This window comes from Cherax quadricarinatus, chromosome 40, assembly GCF_038502225.1.
Source record: "Cherax quadricarinatus isolate ZL_2023a chromosome 40, ASM3850222v1, whole genome shotgun sequence".
NCBI lineage: Eukaryota > Metazoa > Arthropoda > Malacostraca > Decapoda > Parastacidae > Cherax > Cherax quadricarinatus.
This window is the reverse complement of record NC_091331.1, coordinates 11,172,649-11,189,243: the sequence shown is the minus strand read 5'-3', so window position 1 is coordinate 11,189,243 and position 16,595 is coordinate 11,172,649. Positions and strand designations below refer to the sequence as shown.

The following is a 16,595-nucleotide window of genomic DNA, read 5'->3' as shown; positions in this document are numbered from 1 at the left end:
CTGTTCGATACAGTAATTCTTGGTTCATGACAAAGTCACTGATGGGTGCTGGTGGCTTCACAGTCAGAATAAGATCTTCCTGGAGCAGGAATCGAATCACACCAGACCACATGGGATCTGTTCGTTGAGCATTCTTTACATCCTTAGCACTAAATGGAGGGTCTGCAGTTACTATACTAACATGTCGCGATAAGGCATCTGCGACTACATTTGACTTGCCAGGTAAGTGTTCAAAGGTGGGATTGAACTCTTGGATAGTCAAGGTCCATCTGGCTAACCTTCCAGTAGGTTGTTTGTTCTGGAATAAAGGTATCAGTGGAGCGTGGTCTGTCAAGACATGAACAGAGTACTGATAAATAATGTCTCGGAAGTGCTTTAAAGACCATACTATTGCTAAAGCTTCTTGCTCAGTTACTGTATAATTACGTTCAGCCTTCGTAAGGACTCGGCTAGCAAATGCAACTGCGTTGTACTTGCCATCAGTCTTCTGAGCTAGTACGGCACCTATGCCAATTGAACTAGCATCAGTTGTCAGATAGAAGGGCTTAGAAAAATCTGGAAATTTCAAAATTGGAGCAGATGTTAGCTTTTCTTTTAGAGTTTGGAATGCTCTTTCTTGACAGAAGGTCCAAACAAAAGGAGCATCTTTCTTAAGCAACTCAGTTAGAGGAGCAGTTATGGAAGAAAAATTGGCAATGAAAGATCTATAAAAACCTGCTAAGCCCACAAAGGATCTTATGGCATCAGCAGTTTTGGGTGTTGGAAAATTTAGTACTGCAGTTACTTTACTTTGGTCAGTCGTAACCCCTCTAGGAGTGACTACGTGACCAAGAAACTTAATTTCTGATCTGAAAAATTGACATTTAGACAGTTTGATCTTTAAATTGGCTTCTTCAAGCTTACCAAGTACTACATCAAGTCTTTTCAAGTGTGTATCCACGTCTTTAGACATGACGATTACGTCATCTAAGTACACCATAAGTGCATTACCTATGAGACCTCTAAAGATATTAGTCATGAGCCTTGAGAACGTGATAGGGGAGGATCGTAATCCAAATGCCATACGGAGGAAGTGATAATGACCTGTAGGAGTGGAGAATGCAGTTAGCTCTTGGCTGTCCTCGTGAAGAGGGACTTGCCAAAACCCTTGTAACAAGTCCAGGGTTGAAAAGACTTTGTTATCTCCGATGTTACGTAAAAGATCACCCAGTACAGGAAGTGGGAAGCGATCTGGGATAGTTTTCGCATTTAACTTCCTAAAGTCAATCACTGGGCGCCAAGTACCATCCTTCTTAGGTACTAGGATCAAGGGCGCATTCCAAGGTGAATTGCTAGGTGCAATAACTCCATCATCAAGCATTTGATTGATCAATTCTTCTGCGACAGCAACTTGTGAATGAGGCATTCTGTACGCAGGTATATAGATAGGTCTAGTACCAGGTTCAAGTGGAATACGATGGGACAATAAGTTCGTTATACCCATCTTCTCACCTGGTAAGGCAATGACTTTACGACGTTTGTTCAACAGAGTCAACAAACGCTTGACTTCATCTGGGAAGTCAGAGGGAGCTATGTCTTTCTCCTCAACTGGTGGAACAGATTGATCCAGTGAAGTGGATGAGCTCTCCCCGGTAGAAATAGCACCGACCCACTCTTATCAAGGCTACATATGTATCACCATACAATAACGATCACGAATAATATAACCAAAAAAATAGCATTAAACTACAAGCCAGAGGATAATGACGAGAAGAATGATGGAGAGACTGGGAAGGAGAGACTGGGAAGGAGAGACTGGGAAGGAGAGACTGGGAAGGAGAGACTAGGAAGGAGAGACTGGGAAGGAAAGACTGAGAAGGAGAGACTGAGAAGGAGAGACTTGGAAGGAGAGACTGGGAAGGAGAGACTGAGAAGGAGAGACTGGGAAGGAGAGACTGGGAAGGAGAGACTGGGAAGGAGAGACTGGGAAGGAGAGACTGAGAAGGAGAGACTGAGAAGGAGAGACTGGGAAGGAGAGACTGGGAAGGAGAGACTAGGAAGGAGAGACTGGGAAGGAAAGACTGAGAAGGAGAGACTGAGAAGGAGAGACTTGGAAGGAGAGACTGGGAAGGAGAGACTGAGAAGGAGAGACTGGGAAGGAGAGACTGGGAAGGAGAGACTGGGAAGGAGAGACTGAGAAGGAGAGACTGGGAAGGAGAGACTGGGAAGGAGAGACTGGGAAGGAGAGACTGGGAAGGAGAGACTGAGAAGGAGAGACTGAGAAGGAGAGACTGGGAAGGAGAGACTGGGAAGGAGAGACTGGGAAGGAGAGACTGGGAAGGAGAGACTGGGAAGGAGAGACTGGGAAGGAGAGACTGGGAAGGAGAGACTGAGAATGAGAGACTGGGAAGGAGAGACTGGGAAGGAGAGACTGGGAAGGAGAGACTGAGAAGGAGAGACTGAGAAGGAGAGACAGGGAAGGAGAGACTGGGAAGGAGAGACTGGGAAGGAGAGACTGAGAAGGAGAGACTGGGAAGGAGAGACTGGGAAGGAGAGACTGAGAAGGAGAGACTGGGAAGGAGAGACTGGAAAGGAGAGACTGAGAAGGAGAGACTGGGAAGGAGAGACTGGGAAGGAGAGACTGGGAAGGAGAGACTGGGAAGGAGAGACTGAGAAGGAGAGACTGGGAAGGAGAGACTGGGAAGGAGAGACTGGGAAGGAGAGACTGGGAAGGAGAGACTGAGAAGGAGAGACTGAGAAGGAGAGACTGGGAAGGAGAGACTAGGAAGGAGAGACTGAGAAGGAGAGACTGGGAAGGAGAGACTGGGAAGGAGAGACTGGGAAGGAGAGACTGGGAAGGAGAGACTGGGAAGGAGAGACTGAGAAGGAGAGACTGGGAAGGAGAGACTGAGAAGGAGAGACTGGGAAGGAGAGACTGGGAAGGAGAGACTGAGAAGGAGAGACTGAGAAGGAGAGACTGGGAAGGAGAGACTGGGAAGGAGAGACTGGGAAGGAGAGACTGAGAAGGAGAGACTGGGAAGGAGAGACTGGGAAGGAGAGACTGGGAAGGAGTGACTGGACTGGGAAGGAGAGACTGGGAAGGAGAGACTGAGAAGGAGAGACTGGGAAGGAGAGACTGGGAAGGAGAGACTGAGAAGGAGAGACTGAGAAAGAGAGACTGGGAAGGAGAGACTGGGAAGGAGAGACTGAGAAAGAGAGAGTGGGAAGGAGAGACTGGGAAGAAGAGACTGGGAAGGAGAGACTGGGAAGGAGAGACTGAGAAGGAGAGACTGAGAAGGAGAGATTGGAAAGGAGAGACTGGGAAGGAGAGACTGAGAAGGAGAGACTGGGAAGGAGAGACTGGGAAGGAGAGACTGGGAAGGAGAGACTGGGAAGGAGAGACTGAGAAGGAGAGACTGAGAAGGAGAGACTGGGAAGGAGAGACTGGGAAGGAGAGACTGGGAAGGAGAGACTGGGAAGGAGAGACTGGGAAGGAGAGACTGCGAAGGAGAGACTGGGAAGGAGAGACTGAGAAGGAGAGACTGGGAAGGAGAGACTGGGAAGGAGAGACTGGGAAGGAGAGACTGGGAAGAGAGGAGGAGAGACTGTGAAGGAGAGACTGGGAAGGAGAGACTGGGAAGGAGAGACTGGGAAGGAGAGACTGAGAAGGAGAGACTGAGAAGGAGAGACTGGGAAGGAGAGACTGGGAAGGAGAGACTGGGAAGGAGAGACTGGGAAGGAGAGACTGGGAAGGAGAGACTGAGAAGGAGAGACTGGGAAGGAGAGACTGGGAAGGAGAGACTGAGAAGGAGAGACTGGGAAGGAGAGACTGGGAAGGAGAGACTGGGAAGGAGAGACTGGGAAGGAGAGACTGGGAAGGAGAGACTGGGAAGGAGAGACTGAGAAGGAGAGACTGGGAAGGAGAGACTGGGAAGGAGAGACTGGGAAGGAGAGACTGGGAAGGAGAGACTGGGAAGGAGAGACTGGGAAGGAGAGACTGAAGGAGAGGAGAAGGAGAGACTGGGAAGGAGAGACTGGGAAGGAGAGACTGACTGGGAAGAAGAGACTGGGCAGGAGAGACTGGGAAGGAGAGACTGGGAAGGAGAGACTGGGAAGGAGAGACTGGGAAGGAGAGACTGGGAAGGAGAGACTGGGAAGGAGAGACTGGGAAGGAGAGACTGGGAAGGAGAGACTGGGAAGGAGAGACTGAGAAGGAGAGACTGAGAAGGAGAGACTGGGAAGGAGAGACTGGGAAGGAGAGACTGGGAAGGAGAGACTGGGAAGGAGAGACTGGGAAGGAGAGACTGCGAAGGAGAGACTGGGAAGGAGAGACTGGGAAGGAGAGACTGGGAAGGAGAGACTGAGAAGGAGAGACTGGGAAGGAGAGACTGGGAAGGAGAGACTGGGAAGGAGAGACTGGGAAGGAGAGACTGGGAAGGAGAGACTGAGAAGGAGAGACTGGGAAGGAGAGACTGGGAAGGAGAGACTGGGAAGGAGAGACTGAGAAGGAGAGACTGAGAAGGAGAGACTGGGGAGGAGAGACTGGGCAGTAGAGACTGGGAAGGAGAGACTGAGAAGGAGAGACTGGGAAGGAGAGACTGGGAAGGAGAGACTGGGAAGGAGAGACTGAGAAGGAGAGACTGAGAAGGAGAGACTGGGAAGGAGAGACTGGGAAGGAGAGACTGGGAAGGAGAGACTGGGAAGGAGAGACTGGGAAGGAGAGACTGGGAAGGAGAGACTGAGAAGGAGAGACTGGGAAGGAGAGACTGGGAAGGAGAGACTGGGAAGGAGAGACTGGGAAGGAGAGACTGGGAAGGAGAGACTGGGAAGGAGAGACTGGGAAGGAGAGGAGAAGGAGAGACTGGGAAGGAGAGACTGGGAAGGAGTGACTGGGAAGGAGAGACTGGGAAGGAGAGACTGAGAAGGAGAGACTGGGAAGGAGAGACTGGGAAGGAGAGACTGAGAAGGAGAGACTGGGAAGGAGAGACTTGGAAGGAGAGACTGGGAAGGAGAGACTGGGAAGGAGAGACTGTGAAGGAGAGACTGTGAAGGAGAGACTGAGTCTGAGAAGGAGAGACTGGGAAGGAGAGACTGAGAAGGAGAGACTGGGAAGGAGAGACTGAGAAGGAGAGACTGGGAAGGAGAGACTGGGAAGGAGAGACTGAGAAGGAGAGACTGGGAAGGAGAGACTGAGAAGGAGAGACTGGGAAGGAGAGACTGAGAAGGAGAGACTGGGAAGGAGAGACTGAGAAGGAGAGACTGGGAAGGAGAGACTGGGAAGGAGAGACTGAGAAGGAGAGACTGGGAAGGAGAGACTGGGAAGGAGAGACTGGGAAGGAGAGACTGGGAAGGAGAGACTGGGAAGGAGAGACTGGGAAGGAGAGACTGGGAAGGAGAGACTGGGAAGGAGAGACTGAGAAGGAGAGACTGGGAAGGAGAGACTGGGAAGGAGAGACTGGGAAGGAGAGACTGAGAAGGAGGAACTTTCATAAACAACAACCATCACCACTTTACAGTTGGTAAATCCTTTCTCATTAACATAATAATAACAATAATAACAATAATAATAATAATAATAATAATAATAATAATAATAATAATAATAATAATAATCTTATTTCTACAAGTACATGTACAAGGTATACAGGCCTAGCTGACATCAATGACATACTGCTATATAGAAAGCCGCTTGTTATGCAGAGCATTTCAGGCAAATTAGGTCAATTTTATTCCCTTGATGCGACCCACACCAGTCGACTAACACCCAGGTACCCACTTTACTGCTAGGTGAACAGTGACACGTCCTGATGTTTCCACCCGTACCGGCGATCGAACCAAAGACCTCAGTATGTGTGCTGAGTGCTTTAGCAATCGAGCTACGGGACACCCCAGAGTTCTACGAGACTGTAACAGAAGTGAGGTAGGAGAGAAATGGGTGGACTGCATATTTTGTTTGTAAGAAGACTTTTGACTCAGTAAAGCACAAGAATATACTGAAATCAAAGCTAGAGGAACAGGCAAGACTAACAAAGAAGGCACTATAATATATCATTTAATACCTAACAGAAAGGAAATAAAGAGTGACTGTTCTGGAGGATGTGTCATAATGGGCAAGAGATAGTACACGGACCAGTACTGTTTCTGTTGTACGGAAACGACATAACGAAAGAAATCTCTGTTCGCAATTAATTTAAAATTCATGAGGAAAATATAAATAGGAGAGGATAAGGAAAACCTAAAGACGGATCTAGATAAGCTGCACGGTCGCTCTGAGAAGTGGATATTGAAATTAAAGCCTAGTAAATACAAGGTTATGAAAATTGGGTAAAGGCAAAATAGACCAGAAACTGAGCACAAGATCAAGGTACAGAGGTTGCAAACCTTACTCAAGGAGGACCTTGGGGTGAACATAGCACTGAATGTAACACCTGAGGCGTACATCAACCGAATAACTTCTGCAGTATGTGCCCATCTGGCAAATCTAATATAAGTTTTCCGGAGTCTCAACAATCATTCAACACTATTGGACATATGACAGGCCCATCTTGGAGTACACAGCACCCGCATGGAACCCCCACCTGATAAATCGTATTAAGAAACTTGCAACGAGACTAGTCACCGAGTTAAGAGATAAGAAATATCAGGAGAGACTAATGGAGGTGAGCCTGATGAGACTAGAGGACAGAAGACAGGGGAAGACATAATAACGACGTACAGATTACTAAGAGCAGCTGATAGAATGGACAAAAATATGCTGTTTAAAGGGCGGGAAATAGGTCAGAGATTACACACACACATACACACTGTACGACTCGTACAACTTGATCTCAATTAAGAATATAAGCATTTAAATATAAAAAAAAATATAATCTTGTTTATTAAAAAAATGTAATTTGTTGTTACATTAGTGGAGAGCGAGCGAGATGTGTGTGTGTGTGTGTGTGTGTGTGTGTGTATATATATATATATATATATATATATATATATATATATATATATAAACACTGATCTCTGGCTGAAGGAGACTCGAACCTACGAACCTTAGGACAAGGTACGCAGTGCTTTACCAATCTACCCACACTGGACAATACCTTGGCGTGTAGCATCCGCTACACGTTTGATCCAAGGCAGCCAGCTTTCAGGGAGAAGGCTTACAGCTTTTCGTCTCGTCCCCTGCATGCATCAGCCTTACTAGAGATTTGAACAATGCTACACGCCAAGGTATTGGTCCAGTGTGGGTAGATTGGTAAAGCACTGCGTACCTTGTCCTAATATATATATATATTTCGCATCGCGAATGCATATATATATATATATATATATATATATATATATATATATATATATATATATATATATATATATATATATATATATATATGTCTATGGGGAAGTGGAAAAGAATCTTTCCTCCGTAAGCCATGCGTGTCGTATGAGGCGACTAAAATACCGGGAGGAATGGGCTAGTAACCCCTTCTCCTGTAAACTTTTACTAAAAAAGAGAAGAAGAAAAACTTTATAAAACTGGGATGCTTGAATGTGCGTGGATGTAGTGCGGATGACAAGAAACAGATGATTGCTGATGTTATGAATGAAAAGAAGTTGGATGTCCTGGCCCTAAGCGAAACAAAGCTGAAGGGGGTAGGGGAGTTTCGTTGGGGAGAAATAAATGGGATTAAATCTGGAGTATCTGAGAGAGTAGAGGTAAGGTAGGGGTAGCAATAATGTTGAAGGATCAGTTATGGAAGGAGAAAAGAGAATATGAATGTGTAAATTCAAGGATTATGTGGATTAAAGTAAAGGTTGGATGCGAAAAGTGGGTCATAATAAGTGTGTATGCACCTGGAGAAGAGAGGAATGTAGAGGAGAGAGAGAGATTTTGGGAGATGTTAAGTGAATGTATAGGAACCTTTGAACCAAGTGAGAGAGTAATTGTGGTAGGGGACCTGAATGCTAAAGTAGGAGAAACTTTTAGAGAGGATGTGGTAGGTAAGTTTGGGGTGCCAGGTGTAAATGATAATGGGAGCCCTTTGATTGAACTTTGTATAGAAAGGGGTTTAGTTATAGGTAATACATATTTTAAAAAAAAAGAGGATAAATAAGTATACAAGATATGATGTAGGGCGAAATGACAGTAGTTTGTTGGATTATGTATTGGTAGATAAAAGACTGTAGAGTAGTCTTCAGGATGTACATGTTTATAGAGGGGCCACAGATATATCAGATCACTTTTTAGTTGTAGCTACACTGAGAGTAAAAGGTAGATGGAATACAAGGAGAATATAAGCATCAGGTAAGAGAGAGGTGAAGGTTTATAAACTAAAAGAGGAGGCAGTTAGGGTAAGATGTAAACAACTATTGGAGGATAGATGGGCTAATGAGAGCATAGGCAATGGGGTCGAAGAGGCATGGGGTAGGTTTAAAAATGTAGTGTTAGAGTGTTCAGCAGAAGTTTGTGGTTACAGGAAAGTGGGTGCGGGAGGGAAGAGGAGCGATTGGTGGAATAATGATGTAAAGAGAGTAGTAAGGGAGAAAAATTTAGCATATAAGAAGTTTTTACAAAGTGGAAGTGATGCAAGGAGGGAAGAGTATATGGAGAAAAAGAGAGAGGTTAAGAGAGTGGTGAAGCAATGTAAAAAGAGAGCAAATGAGAGAGTGGGTGAGATGTTATCAACAAATTTTGTTGAAAATAAGAAAAAGTTTTGGAGTGAAATTAACAAGTTAAGGAAGCCTATAGAATAAGTGGATTTGTCAGTTAAAAATAGGAGAGGAGAGTTATTAAATGGAGAGTTAGAGGTATTGGGAAGATGGAGGGAATATTTTGAGGAATTGTTAAATGTTGATGAAGATAGGGAAGCTGTGATTTCGTGTATAGGGCAAGGAGGAATAATATCTTGTAGGAGTGAGGAAGAGCCAGTTGTGAGTGTGGGGGAAGTTCGTGAGGCAGAAGGTAAAATGAAAGGGGGTAAGGCAGCTGGGATTGATGGGATAAAGATAGAAATGTTAAAAGCAGTTGGGGATATAGTTTTGGAATGGTTGGTGCTATTATTTAATAAATGTATGGAAGAGGGTAAGGTACCTAGGGATTGGCAGAGAGCATGCATAGTTCCTTTGTATAAAGGCAAAGGGGAAAAAAGAGAGTGCAAAAATTATAGGGAGGGTAAGTCTGTTGAGTATACCTGGTAAAGTGTATGGTAGAGTTATTATTGAAAGAATTAAGAGTAAGATATAGAATAGGATAGCAGATGAACAAGGAGGCTTTAGGAAAGGTAGGGGGTGTGTGGACCAGGTGTTTACAGTGAAACATATAAGTGAACAGTATTTAGATAAGGCTAAAGAGGTTTTTGTGGCATTTATGGATTTGGAAAAGGCGTATGACAGGGTGGATAGGGGGGCAATGTGGCAGATGTTGCAGATGTGTGGTATAGGAGGTAGGTTACTGAAAGCAGTTACTGAAAGCAGTGAGGCTCAAGTTAGAGTATGTAGGAAAGAGGGAGATTATTTCCCAGTAAAAGTAGGCCTTAGACAAGGTTGTGTGATGTCACCGTGGTTGTTCAATATATTTATAGATGGGGTTGTAAGAGAAGTAAATGCGAGGGTCTTGGCAAGAGGCGTGGAGTTAAAAGATAAAGAATCACACATTAAGTGGGAGTTGTCACAGTTGCTTTTTGCTGATGACACTGTGCTCTTGGGTGATTCTGAAGAGAAGTTGCAGAGGTTGGTGGATGAATTTGGTACGGTATGTAAAAGAAGAAAATTGAAAGTGAATGCAGGAAAGAGTAAGGTTATGAGGATAACAAAAAGATTAGGTGATGAAAGATTGGATATCAGACTGGAGGGAGAGAGTATGGAGGAGGTGAAATGTATTGAGATATTTGGGAGTGGACGTGTCAGCGGATGGGTCTATGAAAGATGAGGTGAATCATAGAATCGATGAGGGGAAAAGGGTGACCGGTGCACTTAGGAGTCTGTGGAGACAAAGAACTTTGTCCTTGGAAGCAAAGAGGGGAACGTATGAGAGTATAGTTTTATCAACGCTCCTGTATGAGTGTGAAGCATGAGTGATGAATGTTGCAGCGAGGAGAAGGCTGGAGGCAGTGGAGATGTCATGTTTGAGGGCAATGTGTGGTGTGAATATAGTGCAGAGAATTCGTAGTTTGGAAGTTAGGAGGAGGTGCGGGATTGCCAAAACTGTTGTCCAGAGGGCTGAGGAAGGGTTGTTGAGGTGGTTCGGACATGTAGAGAGAATGGGGCGAAACAGAATGACTTCAAGAGTGTATCAGTCTGTAGTGGAAGGAAGACGGGGTAGGGGTCGGCCTAGGAAAGGTTGGAGGGAGGGAGTAAAGGAGGTTTTGTGTGCGAGGGGCTTGGACTTCCAGCGGGCATGCGTGAGCGTGTTTGATAGGAGTGAATGGAGACAAATGGTTTTTAATACTTGACGTGCTGTTGGAGTGTGAGCAAAGTAACATTTATGAAGGGATTCAGGGAAACCGGCAGGCCGGACTTGAGTCCTGGAGATGGGAAGTACAGTGCCTGCACTCTGAAGGAGGGGTGTTAATGTTGCAGTTTAAAAACTGTAGTGTGAAGCACCCTTCTGGCAAGACAGTGATGGAGTGAATGATGGTGAAAGTTTTTCTTTTTCTGGCCACCCTGCCTTGGTGGGAATCGCCCAGTGTGTTAATAAATAAATAAAAAACAAAAACAATATATATATATATATATATATATATATATATATATATATATATATATATATATATATATATATATATTATATATATATATATATATATATATATATATATATATATATATATATATATATATATATATATATAAATATATATATATATCCTAGGTAGTAGGTTGGTAAACAGCAACCGCCCAGGGAGGTGCTACCGTCCTGCCAAGTGAGTGTACAACGAGACCCTGTAATTGCTTTACATGATGGTAGGATTGCTGGTGTCTTTTGTCTGTCTCATAAACATGCAAGATTTCAGGTATGTCTTGCTACTTCTACTTACACTTAGGTCACACTACACATACATGTACAAGCATATATATACACACCCCTCTGGGTATTCTTCTATTTTCTTTCTAGTTCTTGTTCTTGTTTATTTCCTCTTATCTCCATGGGGAAGTGGAACAGAATTCTTCCTCCGTAAGCCATGCGTGTTGTATGAGGCGACTAAAATGCCGGGAGCAAGGGGCTAGTAATACCTTCTCCCGTATAAATTACTAAATTTAAAAGACAAACTTTCGTTTTCCTTTTTGGGCCACCCCGCCTTGGTGGGATACGGCCGGTGTGTTGAAAGAAAGAAATATATATATATATATCACTTCGAAGGTTGTTATGGAAAATAATTGCATATTATCAGCGACTTTGCTATAATTACTCTGATAGTTTACCCGTTAACTTCCCTTACCAGCCAGCTACTGTGAAACAACCGTGACTTAGTGACAGCGCATTCATCTCGTAACCAGAGGGCCCGTGTTCGATCCTATGGCGGGAGGCAGACCTATACCTGGAGGGTGTTCCGGGGGTCCGCGGCCCGGTCCATGACCAGGCCTCTAGGACATGTTACTTTACACTTCTTCACCCAGCAGTTAACCGGTATCATGGTTATAGTACTTACCTACCTTAATATATTTTCCCAGTAACCTATAAAATACCCTAGATACATTAACTTCGGGGAAAATTATCTGGTTGGCCTAATTAAAGAGTATGCGGGTAATTAAACTTCTGCATATTGTTTGCTGTCATTATCTGTTAAGATATTATCTTGGCTATATATACTTACAAAATATTTAAACTCGGTTAAATTGAAAATGTTTTGTGATATACTGTGTTAAGGGTAATGTTTTATGGAGGTTAGCATAGATCCCACTATGACCACAAGTGTTGGCGAGAGATTCATCTGTAAAAACTTGCAGTGTGGCCCATGATAACCTCCCTATGGTGTATAAATATACCTAGCTGGATGACTCTATTGTAGCCAGCTGGCTCAGTGGCTAATGCGCTCGCCTGGAATTTTACGACTCACTCGCCACGAGTTCAAGCCCCACACGTACCGTGGTTTATTTGCAATCGTGTCAATACGATTTCGTGGATTAGAATGTTGTGTAGAATGTTTTGTGGTATACGGTGTTAGAATGTTTTGTGGTATACGGTGTTAGAATGTTTTGTAGTACAATGTTAGAATGTTTTGTACTATACAGTGTTAGAATGTTTTATGGTATACGGTGTTAGAGACTGTACTGTTGTATGCTGTGTTAATACAACAAAGCACAACGTCTCATCCATGATATACGGCCTGTCCTAATGTTTAAGACAAGATGTAAGGGCACCAAAACAGCAAAATGGTACACTTTTTTCACAAAAGCAACGAACTTTGTGGACAATTAGCCTTGGTCATTATGAACAAATTTGGATATGCAGCCGCCAGCAGAATAGTTTGTGGTGCTTGTGGTGCCTATGGTGCCTGTGGTGCTTATGGTGCCTGTGGTGCTTATGGTGCCTGTGGTGCTTATGGTGCCTGTGGTGCTTATGGTGTCTGTGGTGCTGATGGTGCCTGTAGTGCTGATGGTGCCTGTGGTGCTTATGGTGCCTGTGGTGCTTATGGTGCCTGTGGTGCTTATGGTGTCTGTGGTGCTGATGGTGCCTGTGGTGCTTATGGTGCCTGTGATGCTGATGGTGCCTGTGGTGCTTATGGTGCCTGTGGTGCTTATGGTGCCTGTGGTGCTTGTGGCGCTTGTGGTGCTTGTGGTGCTTGTGGTGCCTGTGGTACCTATGGTGCTTGTGGTGCCTATGGTGCCTGTAGCGGCCCTTTTGAATCCTCCATTACTGGAGAGTAAATTTTCAAGAATATTTCTACCAATATTAATTATTTCAAGATAGTTAATGTATGTATGTACTCCGAGGTTTTGATGGTCAAGAAGTCTGTTAAACTATTTTCAACAATGGCTGATGATATTTAGTTGTTATTTACAACTATGTTGAATGTTTATAGTATTATTATCAGTATTTGCTTGTCGGTATTAGCGCACATAAATTGAATGGTTATAGTACTTATAGATGTTGATTTCATAGTTGCCCGCTAATGAGTTCAAGAATAAGCAGCCAGATAAACTTACTACCTAGACTTGTTATTGAAGTTTATATTTGCTAAGCTCATTTTTAACTTTGGACTGAAAAGTTCCTATAACTGCATATGCTGAAGCTGTAAACAATTCAAGACACAAGTTGCATCAAGGTAAACATTATACTCTATAAACTGTATGAAAATAACTGCTTGACTGGCTCAATGATGCAAATTAGTATATAACCAGAAGAAAACAAATGATTTTGTAAACATAATGCACACGTCACTGTAAATTTAGTAAAAATACCATTGGACATCACAAGTTCCATCACAGTGACATAATTTTGTGCAGTGAAGACCTGGTCGCCTGCATTTTGTAACGGCTGGATGCGCGCTCTTGTTTACCACAACATCTGAGGAGTGCTTGAACTCCTTCACTTGCCTGAGGCACTGTAGTACTAATTTTCTAAGGTTGGTTCATCCTCCTTCAGCAGGAGATGGTAGACTTTACGTGGCTCTTAATAAATGACCCCAGTAAAATCCACCTTGAAAGACTGCTAGCTTGATGTACTGAATAAGTGTATCTCTTGTTGGAGGATGGTCTTCCACAGAGTGAGATTTTTAACGAATAACTCATAACGAGCCTCGTCAACTTCAGCAAGGTTGCTGGTTCTGTGGTACCAAAACACAGCAAATCGTTCTGTGGCATCAGTAGTGCCATTTTGTAGTTTTTCGTGCGAGTCATGTAACTGTAGCAGTGCGTATGTAAGTTCTGGATATATCTTCCATGTTTCCCAGGTAGATTTCTTTCCATGGTTGCAGAATGACACAGTGTTACATCCTTTGAGGCTGTGAAATACTGCTAGAGCCTTTAACTTTTCTCGACGTAGTGAGGGCACTGCAATGTAACGAAATATGTTACCTACTCTGACAGATACATGTAAAACTAATCAATGTCCAGTGAAGTCATGGGTGAAACAACGAGAACCACAACATCTCTATCAACGGAGCGGATCATTATCTTATAATCAGCCACGGTAGTCAGCAGTATGTACCATCATCCGACTATCTTCTTCCTCATGGTTGCAGGGTGTGAACCTGTCAGTACTGTATGAATCTTAAATAGTACATTTGATCCTATGGTACTGATTAAAAGTCTGTCAGGTGTGAGTGCAGCCAACTGATTAGTAAGAAAGTCAAAGAGCATACAAGTCTTTTACCTACAGAAGCAACGCTTGTACGGTACATCGTAACGCCGATGGAAGCAGACAGGTGAAGCAGACTTTGTTTAGAATCAGCATTGATCACCACAACAAACATCCTTACAAAAAATTCAGGTTTATTCTTGATCTCATGAGTATTGACCTAATTAATTTTCAGTAAACCTGTCACCACTATCACAGCTACAGGTGACCTCACCGATCATCTCTACACCTCACAGATCTCTCTCATGTTTCTCGTCTTTTCAAAGCCCCTGGTGGACGATATGTTTTATAAATAAAATGCCAACATCGTCATACATCACTGGTGAGGCTTCGTTTAGATTACGCAGCTCATTTCTGGTCTTTATATTGCAGAATAAACATAATGCACTGGAAAATATACAGAGAAGGATGATAAAGTTAATCCTATGGATATGAAATCTCTCCTACAAAGAAAGGTGTAAAATTAACGGTAGATATGATTGAAGGGTACGGGTGGGAAAACAGAATAAATAAATGATACATAAACAAAGTACCGAAAAAAATCTGACTAAGATTGAACTCGCAGTAAATGATTAAAGTTAAATTTAAATTTAGAAATAATAATAATAATAATAATAATAATAATAATAATAATAATAATAATAATAATAATAATAATAATAATAATAATAATAATAATAATAATAATAATAATAAAGAATAACACTAGTTTGGCAGGAGAGTTGTGGATGAGAGGAATAAACTACTGAGTACCGTTATTAAGGCGAGAACGTTAGGTAACATTAAAAATAGGTTAGATAGGAGCTTGGGTCTGATACAGTGCTACGTTATTCTAAAATTCTTAATCACAATCGTGTAGTCGATACGCTTTAAACCCAGCAAACCAACCAGAAGAAATGGTTTACCTTGAAGAAGACTGGGATTCCGTCCGACTCTTTCTTGATGGACATGGTCAACTTGAAGCTGGTGTCGCAATCCATCCTGGACACGGAGAACCGAACCCTCTTCTTGCCGTCTGGGCAGCTTCTCCTGCGCTCACTGCCTGTGATAATGGATCCTCTCCTGATGGGCACCACTCCCTGGCACACGTATGCCGACAACACTTCACGTTCTCCCTCACTCACTCCCTCTCCCGCTTTCTGTGTTACCCCTTTTCTCGTTTTCTGTGGTTCCCCGCCCCTGACCTGTCCAGTGCTACCATCCGACTTGCCCGTGTCTCCTGTCACTACCTGCTCACGTCTGAGCGACAACACGAACACCTCTTCAATATTCGCTGCTCAGGTGAGCAATTGCTGCACACTGCACGCAGCTCAGGTGTGCAATGGTTGCACACTAAATGCTGCTCAACTGTGCAAGGGCTGCACAAACAACGATGTTAGGTATGCCAAGGTGTGCAGCTTCGTCAAAATCAACTCTCGCCACGTGTAAAACTGATTGTTACTGCACCAACAACACAAATATTCAATCTGATTTTCATCAGTAACCTTCGGAATTCAGCATTTTTCTCGAATTTCTAACCTTAAGAAAAGTGCAGTTCGAATGTTACTCGCTGGTGACACAAGGATTCAACTTGAGGTCATTCAAAAGTTGTTTCTCACAGTCTACGCATTCAGTCGATGTCAATTTTTTGTTTGCTGTTATTTGTGACTCGGTGAGAAATATAACGTGTTTAATGCATTGTTAACGATTGAATCCAGTTTGGTTTGAACATCTAAACAAAAAGATTTTTTTTTCTGTCAAGAAAATTAATCTTTGAAGCGAAGCAGAATATAAAATTTTACTGGAATACCAACAATTGCCAAGAAACCAAACTAGACCAGTTGACTGATACTCGGATATCAAACCGGATGACTGGTAAACGGTATCGGACCGGATAATGGATAAACGGATATCAGATTGGGGACTTTGCTGTTTCTTGTGTGCAGTGAGGTGTGGGCGTGGCAGGCGGGGCAGGCGATGGGTGGGGCGTGGGAGGGGCGAGGTGTGAGGGCGTGGGACACAGGTGTAAGGGAAGGCGCGTGATGAGGCGTGCGAGGATGGGGAGCGCCAGGGCCTGACTGGCTCTCTGCAGTGCCACACACACTGGCAACCAGACACTGCTGCTACACGTGGCACCCCCATCCTACCCCCCCTCACGCACGCGCCACCCACAAGCTCATGGTGCTCGTAGCTTCCTGGTGAGAGCATTCTACTGACAATGACAAGGTCCCGGGGTCGATTCTCTGGCACGGAAAGAAAAAATGGGGGAGTTTCTGTCCTTCGAGAAGACATCAGAAACACTGCCTGGACAAGTGTAGAAATCTTCAATAGGATACTGGACAAGTATCTT

At 43.8% G+C, this 16,595-nt stretch overlaps 1 protein-coding gene across 1 annotated transcript in view; it reads right to left on the bottom strand.

Annotated features, from left to right (window-relative positions):
• Positions 1 to 16,329, bottom strand: part of LOC138851043 (CB1 cannabinoid receptor-interacting protein 1-like) — a 213,917-nt gene extending 197,588 nt beyond the window's left edge. The window contains exon 1 of the mRNA XM_070092574.1: positions 15,172 to 16,329. Coding sequence (XP_069948675.1) covers positions 15,172 to 15,246 — 75 coding nt within the window. The 5' untranslated portion in view covers positions 15,247 to 16,329. The remainder of the gene's footprint in view (positions 1 to 15,171) is intronic.
• Positions 16,330 to 16,595: the final 266 nt, after the last annotated feature.